Consider the following 16,517-nt stretch of genomic DNA (forward strand, 5'->3'; position numbering starts at 1 on the left):
TGAAGAAAATATTTCAGGGGAACAGGTTGCTTCACTGCTCTCCAACACAAAATGAGGGCTGGTGTTGCCCTCCGGTTTCTTCCTGCCTGGAGCAGAGCAGCTTCCTGGGGAGCTGAAAATTATCCTCACTTTGCTCCACCTGCAAAAAGACAGGCCCACCACCGTAACCTGTTTGGTCCCTGATTACAGGCCAGAGCCCCAGCACTTCTCACCAGAGGGATCAGGCATTTGGGATTTTCTCTGGAGAGCCTCAGCCAAATTCTTACATAACAGAGGCTTAGCCCTCCTCAAGCCCCTGCTTCAAATCGCGTTACTTAGAAAAAATACCTTACAGATGTGGCTCACGATGCTGGTAGGAACCGTGTGGATTAGCCACCAGCCACACATAATAATATAATTACAACAGCATCTCAAAGGTTTTGCTACTAGTAAATATTATTAGGGGAGGGAAGGAGAACTTTTCTCAACTAGTGCATTGTTTTTAAGTGACTGAGGAAAGAGAAAAGATTAAAGCCCCTCGTCAAGATAAAGGGTCTCTCACCTGTTTGGTGACGGTCACAGCAGCTGGTCCAGAGCTGGAGCACTGTGCCACAGCCAGAAGGTTATCAAAGACTCCACCGACTCCTGGCACAGAAAGGTTCCCATCTCCCCCTGCGAGGATAAGCACTGGTCCTGCTCTGAGCCGCCATCTGCAGACACCCCCCCTCCCCTTTCCCAAAGCTGTCTAGGGAGTGTCCGGATGGTCTTTGTTGAAATATGTCAGAGATGCTTCAGTCCCACAGTTCGCATCTCTCTCCCCTGCCCAAAGGAAGGTAGAGGAATTCCACTGAACTCCCTGGCAGAAACAAGCATTTCCCAATGGCATCTTTTACTTGGAGGCATCCTTTGTTTGCTTTCCTAATGCCAATTAGCTTTAATCCCCAAATCACCAGGGTCCATTTCAAGTAAATCAAGATGAAACCAAAGAAGAGGAATCGCCACGAGGAAGAGACTGTCTCAGAACCTTAACTGCATGGGAGGGTTTCAAAGAAATAAGGTGAGAGGTGTGACATTTCTGCAGTGTAATTTCCTCGTACCTCAGGCACCAACGAGCTGACTAACTCCTAACACTAACTTCTCTCTCCCTTCCCCCATGCCCTGAACCACTTGATCCCTCTCTCAGGCCTGGAAACCCCTACGGAAGGATCACAAAAGGCATAAGACAGCAGAGACGTATGTGAAATAGCCTCGCTCCTCCAGCCAACGCACGTACCCAGCTGCAGCAAGGGAAATCCACCCCGGGAAGGCTTCGCCACCACCGTGCAACTGCTGTGAGCATCACTGTCTGCAAAGCGCTTCCATACTACCTGAGTGGCTGCTGAATAAGGCCATTCGGGTTCCTGAAAGGCAGTCTGCAACCCGGCATTTTCTGCTTTCAGACCTTAAGGCTTGCACTCCTATTACTTTCAAACTGCCACAATGCAAAACAAAAAGTTTAAAAGGTGTACTTACAATTATTTTTCCTCTGCTATGAAAGGGGACCTCCCCCACACTTTAGTGGAAAAATGGCTTCATCAAAGGTGGCTAAACTGAAAAGTTACTTTGGGCCTCAGACTAAGACTCTGGCACAGCCTTTATCTTGGGTTGCTTTTGTGTAATAGCTTTTGTACCTTTATTACACAAATTGCAGTGGGAAAATCACTTTGAAATATTTAACGTAACACATCAAACACTGACAGACTTTTGTTTGGACTGTTAGCTCTTATAGAGTAACTTCATGATAAACCCCTTGATTTATTTTGGAAAGTTATGTAGAGATGCAGTAAAAAAAAAAAATAATGCAGCCTTTGTTTTGTAGTGCAGATGAGCCACGGCACAAAAACTTCCCAGGTTAAGAGGTGTGAGCCAGTTTCCATTACACTGAAACTCGTATATTATACGGAAACTTATTTTCTATGCTAGGCATTACTATTTCCATCCTGCCTCACAGCTAACACAACAGGGAAAAAGCAGGGAAGGCAATCGGAAGGGTAAGCTTTTGCCTGTCTGAGGAACAGCCCTGCTTTAACAAGGCGGCAAAATGCACTTCTGACTGAAGTTAAGCCGACACGCACACGCTCACCTTCGAGTACAACTTGCGTCTTACCAAACGCTTCTCAATTACTCAATCTCTAGTGTAGATTAAGAAACAAATGCAGCTTTAACAAGCTTTCAGGTCAGCTGGGACTGCTGGAACAAGTACAGGTTCACGAATTCAAAACACCTTAAGGAGGTCAAGGAGGATAAAATCTTCGGGTAGGGATTTTTGGAGGCTATAATTTGCGAGAAAAGTATCTGAAAAGCAATGCCACTTGGTTTAAGCTGGTGCACTGAAAGAAATAACAGACAGAAAACATGTTTGTGAAGGATGGTTTCACAGCATCCAAAAGGGCAGTTCCAGTAATAAAAAAATAACGCCTTTGTATTCCCATATCCAATCCATTTAAACACTGTACTATTCTTTTCAGAAAATTACAGCTTCCATTGTAGAGCTGTAAATAACCGGCTCTGTAGAAAATAGTATCATTTACTTTATCAATTTTTGTATTTAACAAAGAGGAGGGACAAAACAGACAAATTCTGAAGGAAGAAGGGAACCAGCAAGACAATGCTTGAAATTGCAGGCGAGTGAAACAACCTCAAAACAAAGAACTTTTGAACTAAGTATCACTCTCTTCCAGCAGAAGGAATAACATAAATGACTAAAACAAATGTATACTTTATAAACACTGACTTTTATTCAAAAATTACCGCATACACATTTACAGAATCACTTAAGCAGCATATAGAGTGAACTGCAAATATTTACCGTAGCTTTTTTATCCTTGTAGGTTTGCTACTGAGGTCTATCACCTTTTTTTATTTCCTCCCAATACCTTTGTCTGTTTTACTAAACTAATAGGCTTCCAAATTATTAACAAGAGTCTTCTAACAAACAATGACTGTAAACATAATAGAACCAGCATGCTGTTTTCCCTTTGAAATTATTAAGTTGGACAGTTTTCTGCAATGAAGTAATGACTCATTTTTTACAGCTAGACTGAATCATGCTGTATACACACAGTACTTATGACTCGCTAAAAGAATAATATGTTGAGATGGATAAAGCGTTCACTTACGACACCTTCAACTCAAACGAACAAAACCACAGAAAAGGTGGAAACAATTCATTGTATAGTCCTCATTAGCAAGCAAGAATCTAGGAAATTAATAACAGTGCTAGCACAGGTTGAGATTTAGGAACAACAAACAAATAGTTTTGGTGACAGTTACAAAATACTTATTTTCATCATTTTATCTGATATTAAGGGTCTCATTTTGTCAGCATTAAACAGTTAATACAGTCTCCCCAAAATAAAGGAAAAGATTCATTTCTGAATATAAAATGCCCGAACACGCGGAGTAGTATTTATATGGCTTCTGCAGAGGAAATACAGAAAGTTACTGGGCCAGAATTTCCACCTTGATATTGTCCCAGGAAGTATGATACGGATTTTTAAGTCTCTGCTTAAATCAGGTGAAGAAGTTTAAGAGTATCCTGATTTGAACATGCTAGTCATATTGTGCGGGAAGGGAGATGGGGAGGTGATAAATGGGAGTCAGAAGAGACACGGAGCACACTGCATTCAAGATGGTATTCCTTCACAGCAGGAGACAGACCTTTCTGTGGGAAGGGCAACGCAAATGACAGTCAAATGAACTTAATCCGGGCAGGATTCTGCTGCACAAAAGGAGGACTTAACAGTCCTGAAACAAAACGAGGTAACGCTCCACCACCCGGCCACCCTGCCTCCCTACCAGGATTGCACCGTCACAAGAGAGAGCGAGCCGTCGTCGGACAAGCTCACAGCGCTCTCCTTTCCTCATCTTTGATCTGCCATTTCCTACTAGTCAGTACTTTCAACCGATGGATTAATTAGTAAGAGATACTGGAAACTGTAATAAAGTCTGTCATTAATTGGACAAAGTGATGGAAGTTTAGTGGATCGCGACCAAAGGTCGGCATTTACTACCAGTCACTCTACGACAGTAACAATTATTACCTTTCTTTATTGCCCGAGGGGGAAAGCTGTTCATACAGTTCAGACAGCGCTGATTTCATAACGATGCACGGCAGGTCACCCCGCCTCACTCCGTGCACAGGACAAACCCAGCTGACAGGAGCTCAAATGTATCAGCCCATTAAATTTTCAAATAAAGACTGAGAGAAGGAAGAGAGAGACGGACGGAACAGGAGGCAATTTCCATCTTGGAACAAAAATTATCTTGTCTCATAATTAAACGTTATGTTGCAATTTGATTAATTCTATTTTACAGGAAATAAATTAATTCTTCATCCAATGTATTAACTAGAGAGGAAATGTTATCAGTCACAGACAAAGCTATTAGTCTGGTATTACTCAAAACATTTGCTAATCTGTGCCATATAGCTAAGCCTCTGAGAGATAACTGTCACTAATTTCTATTCTTTGACTTTAAAAAAAAAACCAAAAAACAACAACCTCACTCAAGAAGCCAGTTCTTGTTTGTAACATGTTTTTATACCACTCTTTTAAAAGCATATGTATCAAACACTTGTTACTCTATCAGTGATTTTAAATCAGGAACATTTTTAATCTGGAAATCCAACAGCATCTGTCCAAGTGCTTTGCCCTGCAAGAGAAAAAAAAACAACATTTCATTTTACTATCTAAGTATACCACCTTTGTACATTAAGTTTTGAAAAATGGTTTAAGAGGGTATTTTTCCCATAATCACTGTAAGAATTCAGGATGTTTTATAAGTTTATCTCTACATATGATTATATATAAGTTTTGGGTGAGTTTTATCAAGCCTTGGATTGTCGGTTATCCAAAGTTATATGTACCTTTTCCATTTATTTGGCTCTCTCACTTGTGAATCAATATAATTAAGGAAGGAAAACTATATAGTTCAGTTTTCCAGCTTCTAAACCTGAACAGATTGAATAGTTTCTTTGGTACCTAGCGCTAAAAGTAATTTATTTGGTACTTAGTGCTAAAGTCAATTTATTTTAGGTTCAGTTCTTCTATACATAGCATCATTTTATTTTGTGAATAGTCTTCCTGACTATGCCGAGATTCTTTGTACACTTAAGCATTTCTCAGGCTATAGTGGCAAACTGTACTCTGCTGTAGCCATAGGATTGCCACATTAAGGGATCTCATCAAGGGATCTCATCTTCAGGTTTAGATGTTTCAAATATTTAACATGCAAGTTGTACACTTACAAAAAAATGTTAGTTTCAGATTCACATAACGTGGTCAACACAAAATACATCCTATGCATCTGTTTTTCAGATTTACATTCATTATCTACATATTTTTAACTACAGGAATCATAGGCTAAGTTAGAGGAGCTGTTGTACAGTTAATGGTTGCTGTATGTCCTAGGAAGCAATCAGAACTGTCTAGTAAATCTGCATTCTCCAAAACATGCCAGCATTTTTGAGAAGCTAATTTTGCTGGTGCATCTAAAAACACAGGTAGCACATCATAAAGAACACAACTGATTTGACGACTCTCTTAATAGTTTCTTGTACGCGTCTTTTCACCAAATATTCTTTCTATACTTTCTACTTCCCTGTGTTGTTTTCAAACTTTAAAACAATTAAGTAGATATAGTACATTAACAGGCTATTAAAAGGAACTAAAGAGCCAAACCTAAAAGCCCAAAAGTTCCAGCCCAAAAGTTGGTTATAAAGAGACTGTGTACATACTTATAAAAGATATTAAGGTATTTAATTTAAGAAGTATTTTAATTTTTAAAATTTGGGGTTTTATTTAATTATTTAAAAGGTATTTAACTACATTAAAATCAACGCTTTGATACATGCCTGTGGGTCACTTCTTAGGGATGCTATGCCACCACCACCAAGGGAATTCTTCAGAACAAAATTTAATCCATGGATTCCTGGCAACTCGTATCTGTAAAATAAAATCTACACGTTGTTTCTGACGAGATTTTGAAAGAAACACTTGCGGAGAACGTCAAGCAAAAGACAGTGTGCAAAAACACCATGCTCGTGATGGCAACTCCACTGCTGAGTCAAGCTTAAAAGCTAATTGAAGATTAACCTATGGCCTTCCCTGCCTTCTGATCCTTCCCTTACTCCAAATCAACAGTCCTTAATAGCTTTAAAATAGGACCATAAAGTAATCATTCTCCTCTTATTCAACTTCAAAACTCATTCATGTCTAATGAGGTTGTTTTCTACAAATTTTTTTTCTAAGAGTTAAAGCCCATATAGAAATCTCCACAGGCAAGAGGTTCAACATCCAATATGAACTCAGAGAACATGGTGGGCCAAGGGAAGTATTTTTAGTATTTCCTAATTCTGACACTGAAAAATACAACTGCTTAAATCCTGGAATTCACTTTTGGTAATGAAGGCCATCAACTAATTGGGAAGGCATCCTTTTTATTACTGAGAAATAACTATGAGTCACTAAATCAAATTCTTATGGCCAACTACAGATAATTTTATAACAAATCAAAGGTAGAACTACATTTCAACGCCTTCTTGGGAGCCACATACTTTGTTCAGATAAAATTTTCTTTTAGCGTGACAGACCTATTTTTCTGTTCCATTGCCACTGTAAGGATTTTTCCATCCTTGCTTTTCACTGGTACAGTTCCAATTTGGAAACTTTTGTAGAAGTTAGGAAACTACAGAGCCATTTGCCAAACAAAGTTGTTTCAAATTCCATAAATAGGTCTATAGTGTATTTCCATTTGTTTCTCCTTGCACAGTTTTTCAGTATTTTGTCATCTTGCTTGTAGTCGTCTTGTTTTTCCTTTCCTTCAATATTTTATTTGTCTAAAGACTCTATAGCTTTCCTTTTTTCCACAGGAAAGAATTTAATCAGAACATCAGCAAGACATGAGGAATAACGGAGAAAGGTGATACCCAATTCTTGCTCTGTCTCCAGGTGTTTGACTGCTGCAATTTCAATCAAGCTTCCTTCAACACCACCTATTTTTCTTTAGTCATCTCCCTGATCTTCATGTTTGGGACAGATTCTTCAAATCTGTCCTCCAAAATAGGTGGAATTTCTTGCAGTGCTCTTGCACTGCTGATTGTGTGACTCCAAGGTTTATCTTATTCAGTTCCTTTTCAGCATTGCGAAAATTACGGCTGTTGCTGATACGCACAGCTTTGTACGCCCTTGTATCTTGAGCAGATGACCCAAACCTTTCATGGAAGGAGATGTGTCAGCCTATGATTCTGCTGAGCGGCCTGGCAAACACCTTCAGTTCTCATTATGCTCTTGCAAGCAGTACACATGGAGGTCTGCGCCTGTCTCCCAGGCAAGGAGTTTTCACTGTTCCTTCTACTCTTTCATTACCACATTGCTTTAGTATTAACACTATTAATTGCTATTAAGAAGAAAACTGGTGTCAGCATTCAGTTGACTTCCTTGAAAGCTAGTTGCCAGGCAACATGATCACAGTTAAAGGCAAATCCATTGGGGAGGCAGGAAAATTCCGATTAATCCAACAGTGCTCTACTAAACAACAGGAATATGAAAAATAAAGCAATTTCCAAAATAAGCCATCTATGTTATTTACTAAATTTAATAGCATAATCAACTACCTAGCAGGATCAGAGGACCCCGCAAAATTTTCAACTAAAAAGCTTAATACAAATTACCAATAACTGTATACCATGAGAGCTAGAGGCCTACCAAAACACTACACTGTACATTATACTCTGAAAAACTGGCGAAGACTTCCAGGCAGCAAGCCTGGATCTGGACTGGACTGGCAGATCTCTCCATGAGAACTAGACTAATGGAATATGTATTCCAGAAGCTAATACCTCAGCTCTCAAAAGAAGTTTCATGAAAACCAATCACTTAAACAAATTAGGAGAGAAACTGAAGGGCGTACAAAAGCAGAAGCAAATGACAAAAAGAGTGGAAGAATTTCCTTTCACTTTCTGCAGTGATTCTGGCAGAAGGAGTACATAATACAAGCAACAGATCTTAATTTGGAACATCACAGAATGGCACGTTCATTTCAAGTACTTTGCGGAAATAATCACAGTTGAGATACTCTAGCTAAAACTAGAATTACAAAGTAATATACAAAGGTCAGCATTTTCAATATTTTAAGGCCTGTTGAAGCATCTGAGCATCCAAAATATTTCTGTACCAAAAATACACTCCTACAATAAAAAAAGAAAAACCACTGTAACCATCTTAAAAGTCTTAAAGCAGCAACAATACATTAACCAAAATGTTGGCAAGCATTTACCCGGCATAATTAAACAATTTAAGTTTAATTAACTGAGATCTAAAGGAAGAAAATATTATCTAATTGTACAATTCAATCAAAAGTTTTAAGAGCTGCTTTTAAAAAGCACAGAAAACAAATAAACCCTTCAAAGAATACTAAGGCTGTGACAGAAACCAATAAAACATGGAAAATTCACTGTTCTAGCTGAACTCCTATGCTTATGCACAATGGGGTGCCTGCTTAACTACTTCCTTTAAAGTGCTGTCGGTACATATTCAAAGTCAGGTTTCCCTGTGAATTTCTGGTTAAAATGCATGGAAATAATATTGGTACACAAATTGTTTAAATGCATTTAAATCAAGAAAAAGATAAGATTCCTCCCATCGGAGGAAAGCAGGAACTAAGTCCCATAGGCTAAAAGAGGTGTTTGTGGATGGGATATACTGTAGAGAAGTATTTTCCCCCTCATAATAAATATACATACAAAAAAGCAATTCAGAAGCATCAGTATCCACATTTCTTGTTCTTCAGCTCTTCGTAAAAATATCCCACAAGAAGAAATCAGCTGTCATATTTTTATTTCTGAGCATTGGAACGTTCGTAAAACATAAAGAAGATAACTGTATTTCAGAAGATGAAACCAACAAATTCTCACAGGGTAATTTTACTATCCTTCTTAAATGACTGACCTACTAAATGAAAAGTTTCTTATTCCATCTCTTAAGATTATCAGGTCTCTATTTCTAAAGTCTTGTACTGTCATGGGTTAGGCTGGGCTGGCCACACCACACAGATAACTAAGTATTACCACCACAGCGGCCAAAATGGCTAAGGGGAAAATTAAAAAAAAAAAAAAAAAAAAAAAGAAAGAAGTCTTCCACATGCAGCAGTATGGTCTAGCTACTCATCTCACTACAGCATTGATGCTATTTTTAATGGTGGTACCAGTCATAATTCATGAGACTGACATCCTTTTCTAAACTTTGATCAAATTTGTCTGAATACTGGTATCTCTTCCTTACCCTCACTCAGATTGGTCTGACTTTTCATGCTGAGTTTGTACATCACTCCTATGCCCAAGAAAAACTGTGATTAACTGTTAAGAATGTACTCTACATGGTGGGGAAGCAATCATATAGGTTTGGAATTTTGGGGTATGGGGGAGATGGGTTGAAAGACCGTCTTTTGTTACTATGTTACCTGAAAATGTGGAATTTTATGAGCTTTCAGTGTTCTCTATCAAAAATAATCCCACTTTTTCTCTGTTTAGTACACCTATTTAATAACTTCAGTGAAAAAGAATGAAAGGCAATCTCTGTTCTAAAGTAAGGCAGAGCCATGGCTGGTATGTTTTTAGTAGCAAAACTAATATGTATTTTTTAACCACTAACATTTTAAATAAAGGAAATGAGAGAGAATTAAAGCATAAGACAGTTCTTTTTATGACAGATAGAACTAAAAATAAACAAGTAATTTAAAAAGAAACTATACAATCTGAAGCACATGAGCATAATCCTTATAATCCTAAATATTTCCACAAAAGGATTTATTCTTTTCCCCTAGCAGTTTTTCAATTCACTCACAGAGCTCCATTATCACATCATTAAAGGAAGCCAAACCCAGGAACAGATAATCTAATTAATCAAAATAAATTGGCTTCATCCAGACATAGCAAATTTCAACTTTTATTTATGAACATAAACAGCGTTAAGGAGCCACAATGAATCAACTTCTAGAAGTATCATTAGGAAGCATGACATTTTTTATTTCTTCCCTTCCCTGCTCTGTTTCAAAGGAAATTCAATTACATTTCTTGTTATCAGAATTTATTAGATACACAGATTTGTTAGCACTTATGAAACAGTGGGTGAGATCTGCGCTGAGCCGCTTATGAAGACAAAGAACAGCACGTACAACTCAAAGAGCCGTAGTTAAAATAACTCCAAACTCGCTCTGAGCTTTCAGCTGCACCTTTCTGACTCAAGCGCTTTGAATGAGCAGAAAGACAACAGTTTATCCATATTTTAAAAAGGGAAGCTATCTGTGGTTTTTGGGGTTTTTTGGTTTGTTTGTTTGTTTTTTTTCCCTTTAAATTCTGGCTTGGTGTATGTGACAAAAAAGTGGGTGAAAGCAGAATAATCAAAGGAATACTTTCTCTAAGGTGAGTGCACTTAATAAAAATTAAAATGTTTTGCCCACATAGTGGCAGGATGAGGCATGTTTTTGATGGAAGAACAGGTAAAATTTGGGCTCCAGTCTATACTGGCTGTGTGCATGTCTTTCAGGTAGTGTTTTAGGGATTTCAAACTCCCAGTTCTGAAGCTCTGAGGCTTGGGAAACTTCAGTTACTAGCGCACCTGCAGTCCAAATGGTTTAAAAACACTGGAAAGATACATTTCTTAAAGGACATTAGAAGTTACTTCTATTTTCTAGAGACATTCTGTACTGGACCAAAACAAAGAAATAGCCCCAACATTAATACACTAATTCTGAGAGCTCAAATACCTTCACTAAACAGATTCACTACCTTTGTCCAGCTTCAGGAGAGGTCCAAGTTCACGTTCTTTTTCAGTGACTATTGCTCAAAGTGTTATTTTAAAAAACAAAGAAAGATACATAAAAAATATCAAAGACGATACACACAGGTTTGCAATATTTATGTTAACATACCTTAAGGTAAATTCTGAATACCGTCATGTATCTACCGTACCACTGTGGACTGAGCAGCAAGCTACTCACCTTGTTACTAGTTGCTCTTCAGGTTTTTCTCGTTCTAAAAGGTGTTGGAAGTAATTCTCCAAGGCTTGAGCAGTTAAAGTTTTCTTTAGGTACGGATAGTAAAGGGGATGTCGTGCTATCACACCTGTTAGGCAGAACTGTTGTTAGCTGGATTAGGAGCTATTAAAACCAATTTGCCTTCATCCTTTCAAAACTGATTTGAGATCCTCCTCTTAACTCAAACTGTACATATTGATCCTCTTTAATGAGCTCCTGAACAGGCAACAGTAGTATGACAGCTCTCCCTCTGTCAGTAGCGAGGTAGTATGGAGCATGACATGAAAGAGTGCTCCCAGACTAAGTGATTATTGGACTTTTTCTGGCTGCAAACAGTCCCTGTCACTGAAAGACACCTAAAGAACAACATCATTGGAATAAACAACCCACATGCAGTTCTCTTTCCCTAAGTGGCTTGCATGACTTAGATAAGTAATCATAATTAACCGTAACAAGGCATGATCAGTGGCTGAAGGTTTGGTCCTTGCCCCACACTCTGCATGAGATCCTGACGTGTGAGAAGTGAAAATTGCATTTTTATTGCTGTAAATATCCTTTCATAAGCTTCAGATAACTTCATGCTGAAGCTGACTTTCCACAGCAGGATCAGGAAAGCAGATTTGTGTCACAGGGATCTTATCTGTAAACTTCAAAGCTAATGTAATCTTAGAGGTCAAGTTTGTTGTTATTACTTTTGTTCCCTAATAACGCAATAGTGTCTTTATATCTGAAGAACTCTATTAGCTAGGCATCATTCATGATTTGGCAACGCTACTTTGCAACAAGAAAAAAAAAAGAACAAAGGAAAAAGAAAATCAACATTCCTTCATTCTTCAACCCCAAAAAGTTTCACAAGCAAGGACAAGAAAACTATATTCCTAAATATAAATTCATCAGTTTTAGCATGATAGCTAGTAGCAAATCAAATCCCAAACGCACCTTTAATTCATACTGAGCTTTGAACACCACACGCTCTCATCTTCCAACAATAAGAGAGCCAATTGTTGCATGCAGAAGTAAGGAATAGAAGGAATTATTAAACAATGCAAGAAGCAGCACAATCAATGTAAAGAGACTGCACACTGAAACACACCATTTGGATTAATAATATAATAAACACATCCTCTTACATGCAAGAACAACTTGAGTACTTCCTAACGTTGTCAATTTTTCAGCCATATATATGTTATAAAATTCATATATGGAAATACTATATAGAATAGGACAACAAAGAGATTATATTACATAAAACACACACGAAGGAATAGCAACTACTGTGTAAAGGAAACCTTAAAAAGGCATTTCTTAACTTTGGGGAGCTTGACTTTGCAACCCTAAACAAAGATTTTTGTAGTACGACGTGCAAGTATTTTTTGTTAGTGCCTCAGATTTCAACAGCTGCTAAACAGAAAATTACAGATATTTCATTAGTAAAATCCTTTTTATATGGATTATTTTTTGTTTCAGTACAGAGACAATAAAAAAAAACAACAATGAAGCAATGTGAGGGATTAAAAAAAAAAAAAGAGCACTTGATACATTACTCTTATTTGAAAATCTTGCATCACTTCTTCAGAAAGCAAGAAAATGAAAAATACCTATGTTTGCAGAGTTGCCTTTGTCTCCACTTCTAGTATAGGCAAGATCTTCTAAGCGATAAGTATGTGGACCACTTGGCAGATCTATACAATATAAAAATGAATACATTAATGGTAGCTACAAATGACAGTACATTTTGAAGAAATAACGGTCATTTTAACTGTATACTTTTTGCCATGCTTGTAGTCTCGTGAAAACATTTCCAAAGCTTTTGTTCCCACAGGAACACCTAAGGAACAAGAGGTGAGGCTGGGGGCCAAAATTACGAAATCAATCCCTCCTGCTCCATCTCCCGAATTCCTTTTACCTTTTTACAGCTGAATGCTGTGCCAAGCATCCCCTATTCCACCACCCCTGAACATGAAAATTCATCTTGGTCTCAGCAATGTAGTATTTCTGTAGGAGGCATAGCAGCTATTTGTTATTTCTTGACGAGCTGACAACTTTTGTCCCCTTGACACACAGGCCTCTCTGCTTCCAGTGCAGATGGAAAATACACGTAGTTCCTACTGTCCTGATAATTCTGTGATGTCTGTTATAGTATGATAATGTCTATAGAATACAGTCACAATTTAAAATTCCTCTTCAAGACAACATGTGTCTCACTTCCATACGCGCTGCTGTAACAGTTACTGATTCATCTGCATAGAAGAAACCCAAGATTTCTTTTTCCAATTACCGATTTTGTAAATATCTTAGTATTATATAAGAAAAGGTTATAAATGGTCATAAATGCATGCTCTATAGGAAGCCAATCTTAATTTTTTAAACTTGTCAATGTCTTAGTATTGGACTTTCAGGCCTTTAGGGACATGAGGACTGTTGCACTTCATTGAACAAAGTTCATATTAAGTATTCTTTTCATCCACCTACGTATCAAAAAAAAGCAAACCCAAATCCAGAAATTCAGTCTTGTGGGATCCACACAGTTTATACGTGAGGTTTGATGGTTAACTTACATGGCACAGACCTCTTGCAATCACTGATTGCTAAGAGTAGTTGGCCGTCACCATCTAAGTTTCTGTTCCTCAAAGCAAGAGATCAGGCAGTCACTTAGTCACTGAATTTCAGTTATTTGCCAACAGCAGCATAATAGTGAAACTTGAAGCACAAGTTATATCCCAATTTTTAGGCAGTGAGCATCTAGCAATTTCCAGCCAGTTTTGCTTCTGATCCAACTTCCCTACAGCCGTATCAGCTCTCACAGTATCCCTGGCTTTTCAGTCGCAGCATCACCAACAGACTCATCTAAGCTCCTGACTCACATGCAGACCTCTCACCCCTCAGTTGCCCTCTCCTCTGTCCCCTTCCTGTTGTTTTCTCATCCTTCTGCACACAAGTTGCAGCTCTCCCCCTCTCTGCTCCTTGGACAGCAGTAGGGGGAACATTCCGAGCAGGGAAGCGACAGCTTCCCTGTTTTCTGGCACAACTGCTGGTGCTACAGCTGCTGGTTGCAGCCACAGGACACAACTAACAAATGTCCAAATGGTTTGGGGTTTTTTTGTTTTTGTTTGTTTGTTGTTGTTTTTTTTTAAAAAAAAAAAACACCAAACAATTCAGCCTTGGGCATATGCTTGTCACAGAAAATTTCAGTCTAATGTATTAAAAACTGTCAAATTTAAGAAATTGAAGAGAGGGTCTTGTAAATCAATTATATCAGACAAACTTCACGTTGCAAGACACAAAGCAATTTGGAAATCCATCAGTATCTTTTCTGTATTATTATTGCTTCTGATGACAATATCAAGCTATTGTCCTGGCTTTGTGGTTTTGTTGTTAATTTCAGGGAGTAAGAGACTTAATACTAAAGACTTTATGCTCTAAATGCTGACCAAAGGCACGCTGTATTCAGAAGTGTAACTATATTGATTTAAATTCACCCAAGATACAAATGAACGTCTAAATTATACTTAAAAACAAAATTAACACTGTGGTAAGTTCAAGTATGATTTAAAATACAGTGCACCTACTATTAAGACATGGGTAGATACGCACACCGTGAACTGCGTCAAGTGATGAGGTAAAGCCAGCCCCAGCCCTAGCCAAATCATCATTACCTTCAACTCCTTCCTGCCCACAGAGAACTGATGACTCCTCAGACATGAGCCAAGCTGACATAAAGAGCTTTACCAAAGCTGGGTAAGGAAGAAACTATGTCCAAATCCTACTGGCTGCAGTTTTCACTGTCCCGTTCAGAAAGGGAGGCTGCAAGTCTATGGCAGTGGCAGCTGGACAGATCCCAAAAGTTCATTGGGTACGGGCTGGGAGATCTTGTGGATGATAAAAATGCCTCACTACAACATGACACATAGTTTGTACACTGTATCATAGTTCATGGTACTTATTTGGTTGAAACAGATCAGGCAACACTTCCAAGAGCAGCTCTGCTGGCACACTGGAGTGGCAGTTAACAGGGAAAACAATAACCATCAACTGGGGGCTCACACCACAGCAACCTCTTCTACGGGTACAGCTGGATCATAAAGAGAATATCTACCCACACCCCAAACAACAACCTATCAGTGTTAAACTGCTTTAACTGAGACCTAAACTTTTGTAACGTATATTGTGTCTCTGTCAAAGATGAGGTGAAAGAGTGATTACAGTTTAGTTTGGCACAATGGTTCTTCATTGGCAGTAAGCCACGGTAGCATGAAATTTGAAATGGTGAAAGCCTACCATGAAAGAGTTGACGCAAGAGGTTTGTTTTGAGCTTGATGCTCACAGGCTTTTCCATGTTCACTTCCGTGAAAAGCGCAAGCAGAAGTGTGCCATGAAACTTGGCAGAAAATATTAAAGGGTCTACTTATTTAACTGGGGAATATTATTTTTGATTAAACAACTCTGTTTAAAGAGAATCTGAAAGAGTCCAGCTAAAGCTGCTTGTTCATTTTGGACTAGACTACCACACTCCATACACCACAGCAAAGACCTTATTTTTAATAATTTCATTCAATACACGATTAAAAAAAAAAAAAAGTAGTGCTTCTTCAAAGGCTGAAGTATGACAATGTTTAAACTGTATAAGCTGTACAAGTCTTTTCTCCATCAGACATTTCACACAGACAGTCTTTGACAGTCTCCCTTTAAACAAAACCAGTTCAAGACAGTGTTCTGGTGTCCTCATTTATTATTACCCTAATTGATTTATCTTTCATGATCTGTTTATCAGGAAGTTGTTTTCATTTAATAAACAGCTTAAACAAATCTACTAAAGAATTCCCTTCAAAGCTAGGGCAAATGGTGAATTCAAATTCCACCCTCCCAGAACCACATCTAGCAGCATTTTTGAAATCCATTTTCACATATTTCTCTTATCTATTCAAAGACAACTAACAGTCCCTTACACTTGAGATAACCGTAAAACTAGGAAAAATACTTCCCTCCTTGATAAATGCTGACAGAAAATGTTTTAGCAGAAGTTACTCCTTTTACAGTCTAACCCATTTGTCTATTTCTCATCCATGCTGTCCATGTGTTAAGCCACAGAAGTAGGTAAGTATTTAGTCACATACAGAAAACATTTCTATTTACAACTAAGGGCAAAAGTTTAGAGATCCTTCTCAGGGGAAACAACCAGAGGAGCTCTGCTGTCCCTCAAAAGTGGTGTTTTGCCTGAATAAAGCCTAAAGAATTCAGTACATAAACGCTGATGTCAGGCACCTCAGAAAGTTTTTTCAAATGGTAAGAAGGCAACGGGGAGTCTAATAGCTTTTCTTTCTCCAATATTTATCATTGTAGTCACCTTGAAAAAAATAAAATACCACAACCTTTGCTAACCCCTTTATTAAACAGAATAACGACTTCCTATTCCTTAACTCGCCCAGTTGGATGGTGTGAATCCCCCCCTGCCCTCCCGGGAACTC

The 16,517-nt window shown here is 38.3% G+C and overlaps 1 protein-coding gene across 3 annotated transcripts in view; it reads right to left on the reverse strand.

Moving 5' to 3' along the window:
* Positions 1 to 2,738: 2,738 nt before the first annotated feature.
* LOC128910008 (uncharacterized) overlaps positions 2,739 to 16,517 on the reverse strand; it is a 68,724-nt gene continuing 54,945 nt past the window's right edge. For 2 of the 3 annotated variants that reach the window (XM_054202716.1, XM_054202715.1), the window contains exons 17-20: positions 12,651 to 12,734; positions 11,017 to 11,140; positions 5,873 to 5,963; positions 2,739 to 4,671 (exon numbers count right to left, since the gene is read on the reverse strand). In XM_054202716.1, coding sequence (XP_054058691.1) covers positions 4,597 to 4,671; positions 5,873 to 5,963; positions 11,017 to 11,140; positions 12,651 to 12,734 — 374 coding nt within the window. In that variant the 3' untranslated portion in view covers positions 2,739 to 4,596. Of the gene's footprint in view, positions 4,672 to 5,872; positions 5,964 to 11,016; positions 11,141 to 11,991; positions 12,032 to 12,650; positions 12,735 to 16,517 lie in introns of those variants that run through there. The other variant, XM_054202717.1, reaches the window with a different exon arrangement.

Source organism: Rissa tridactyla, chromosome 5, assembly GCF_028500815.1.
Source record: "Rissa tridactyla isolate bRisTri1 chromosome 5, bRisTri1.patW.cur.20221130, whole genome shotgun sequence".
In the NCBI taxonomy this organism is placed as follows: Eukaryota; Metazoa; Chordata; class Aves; order Charadriiformes; family Laridae; genus Rissa; species Rissa tridactyla.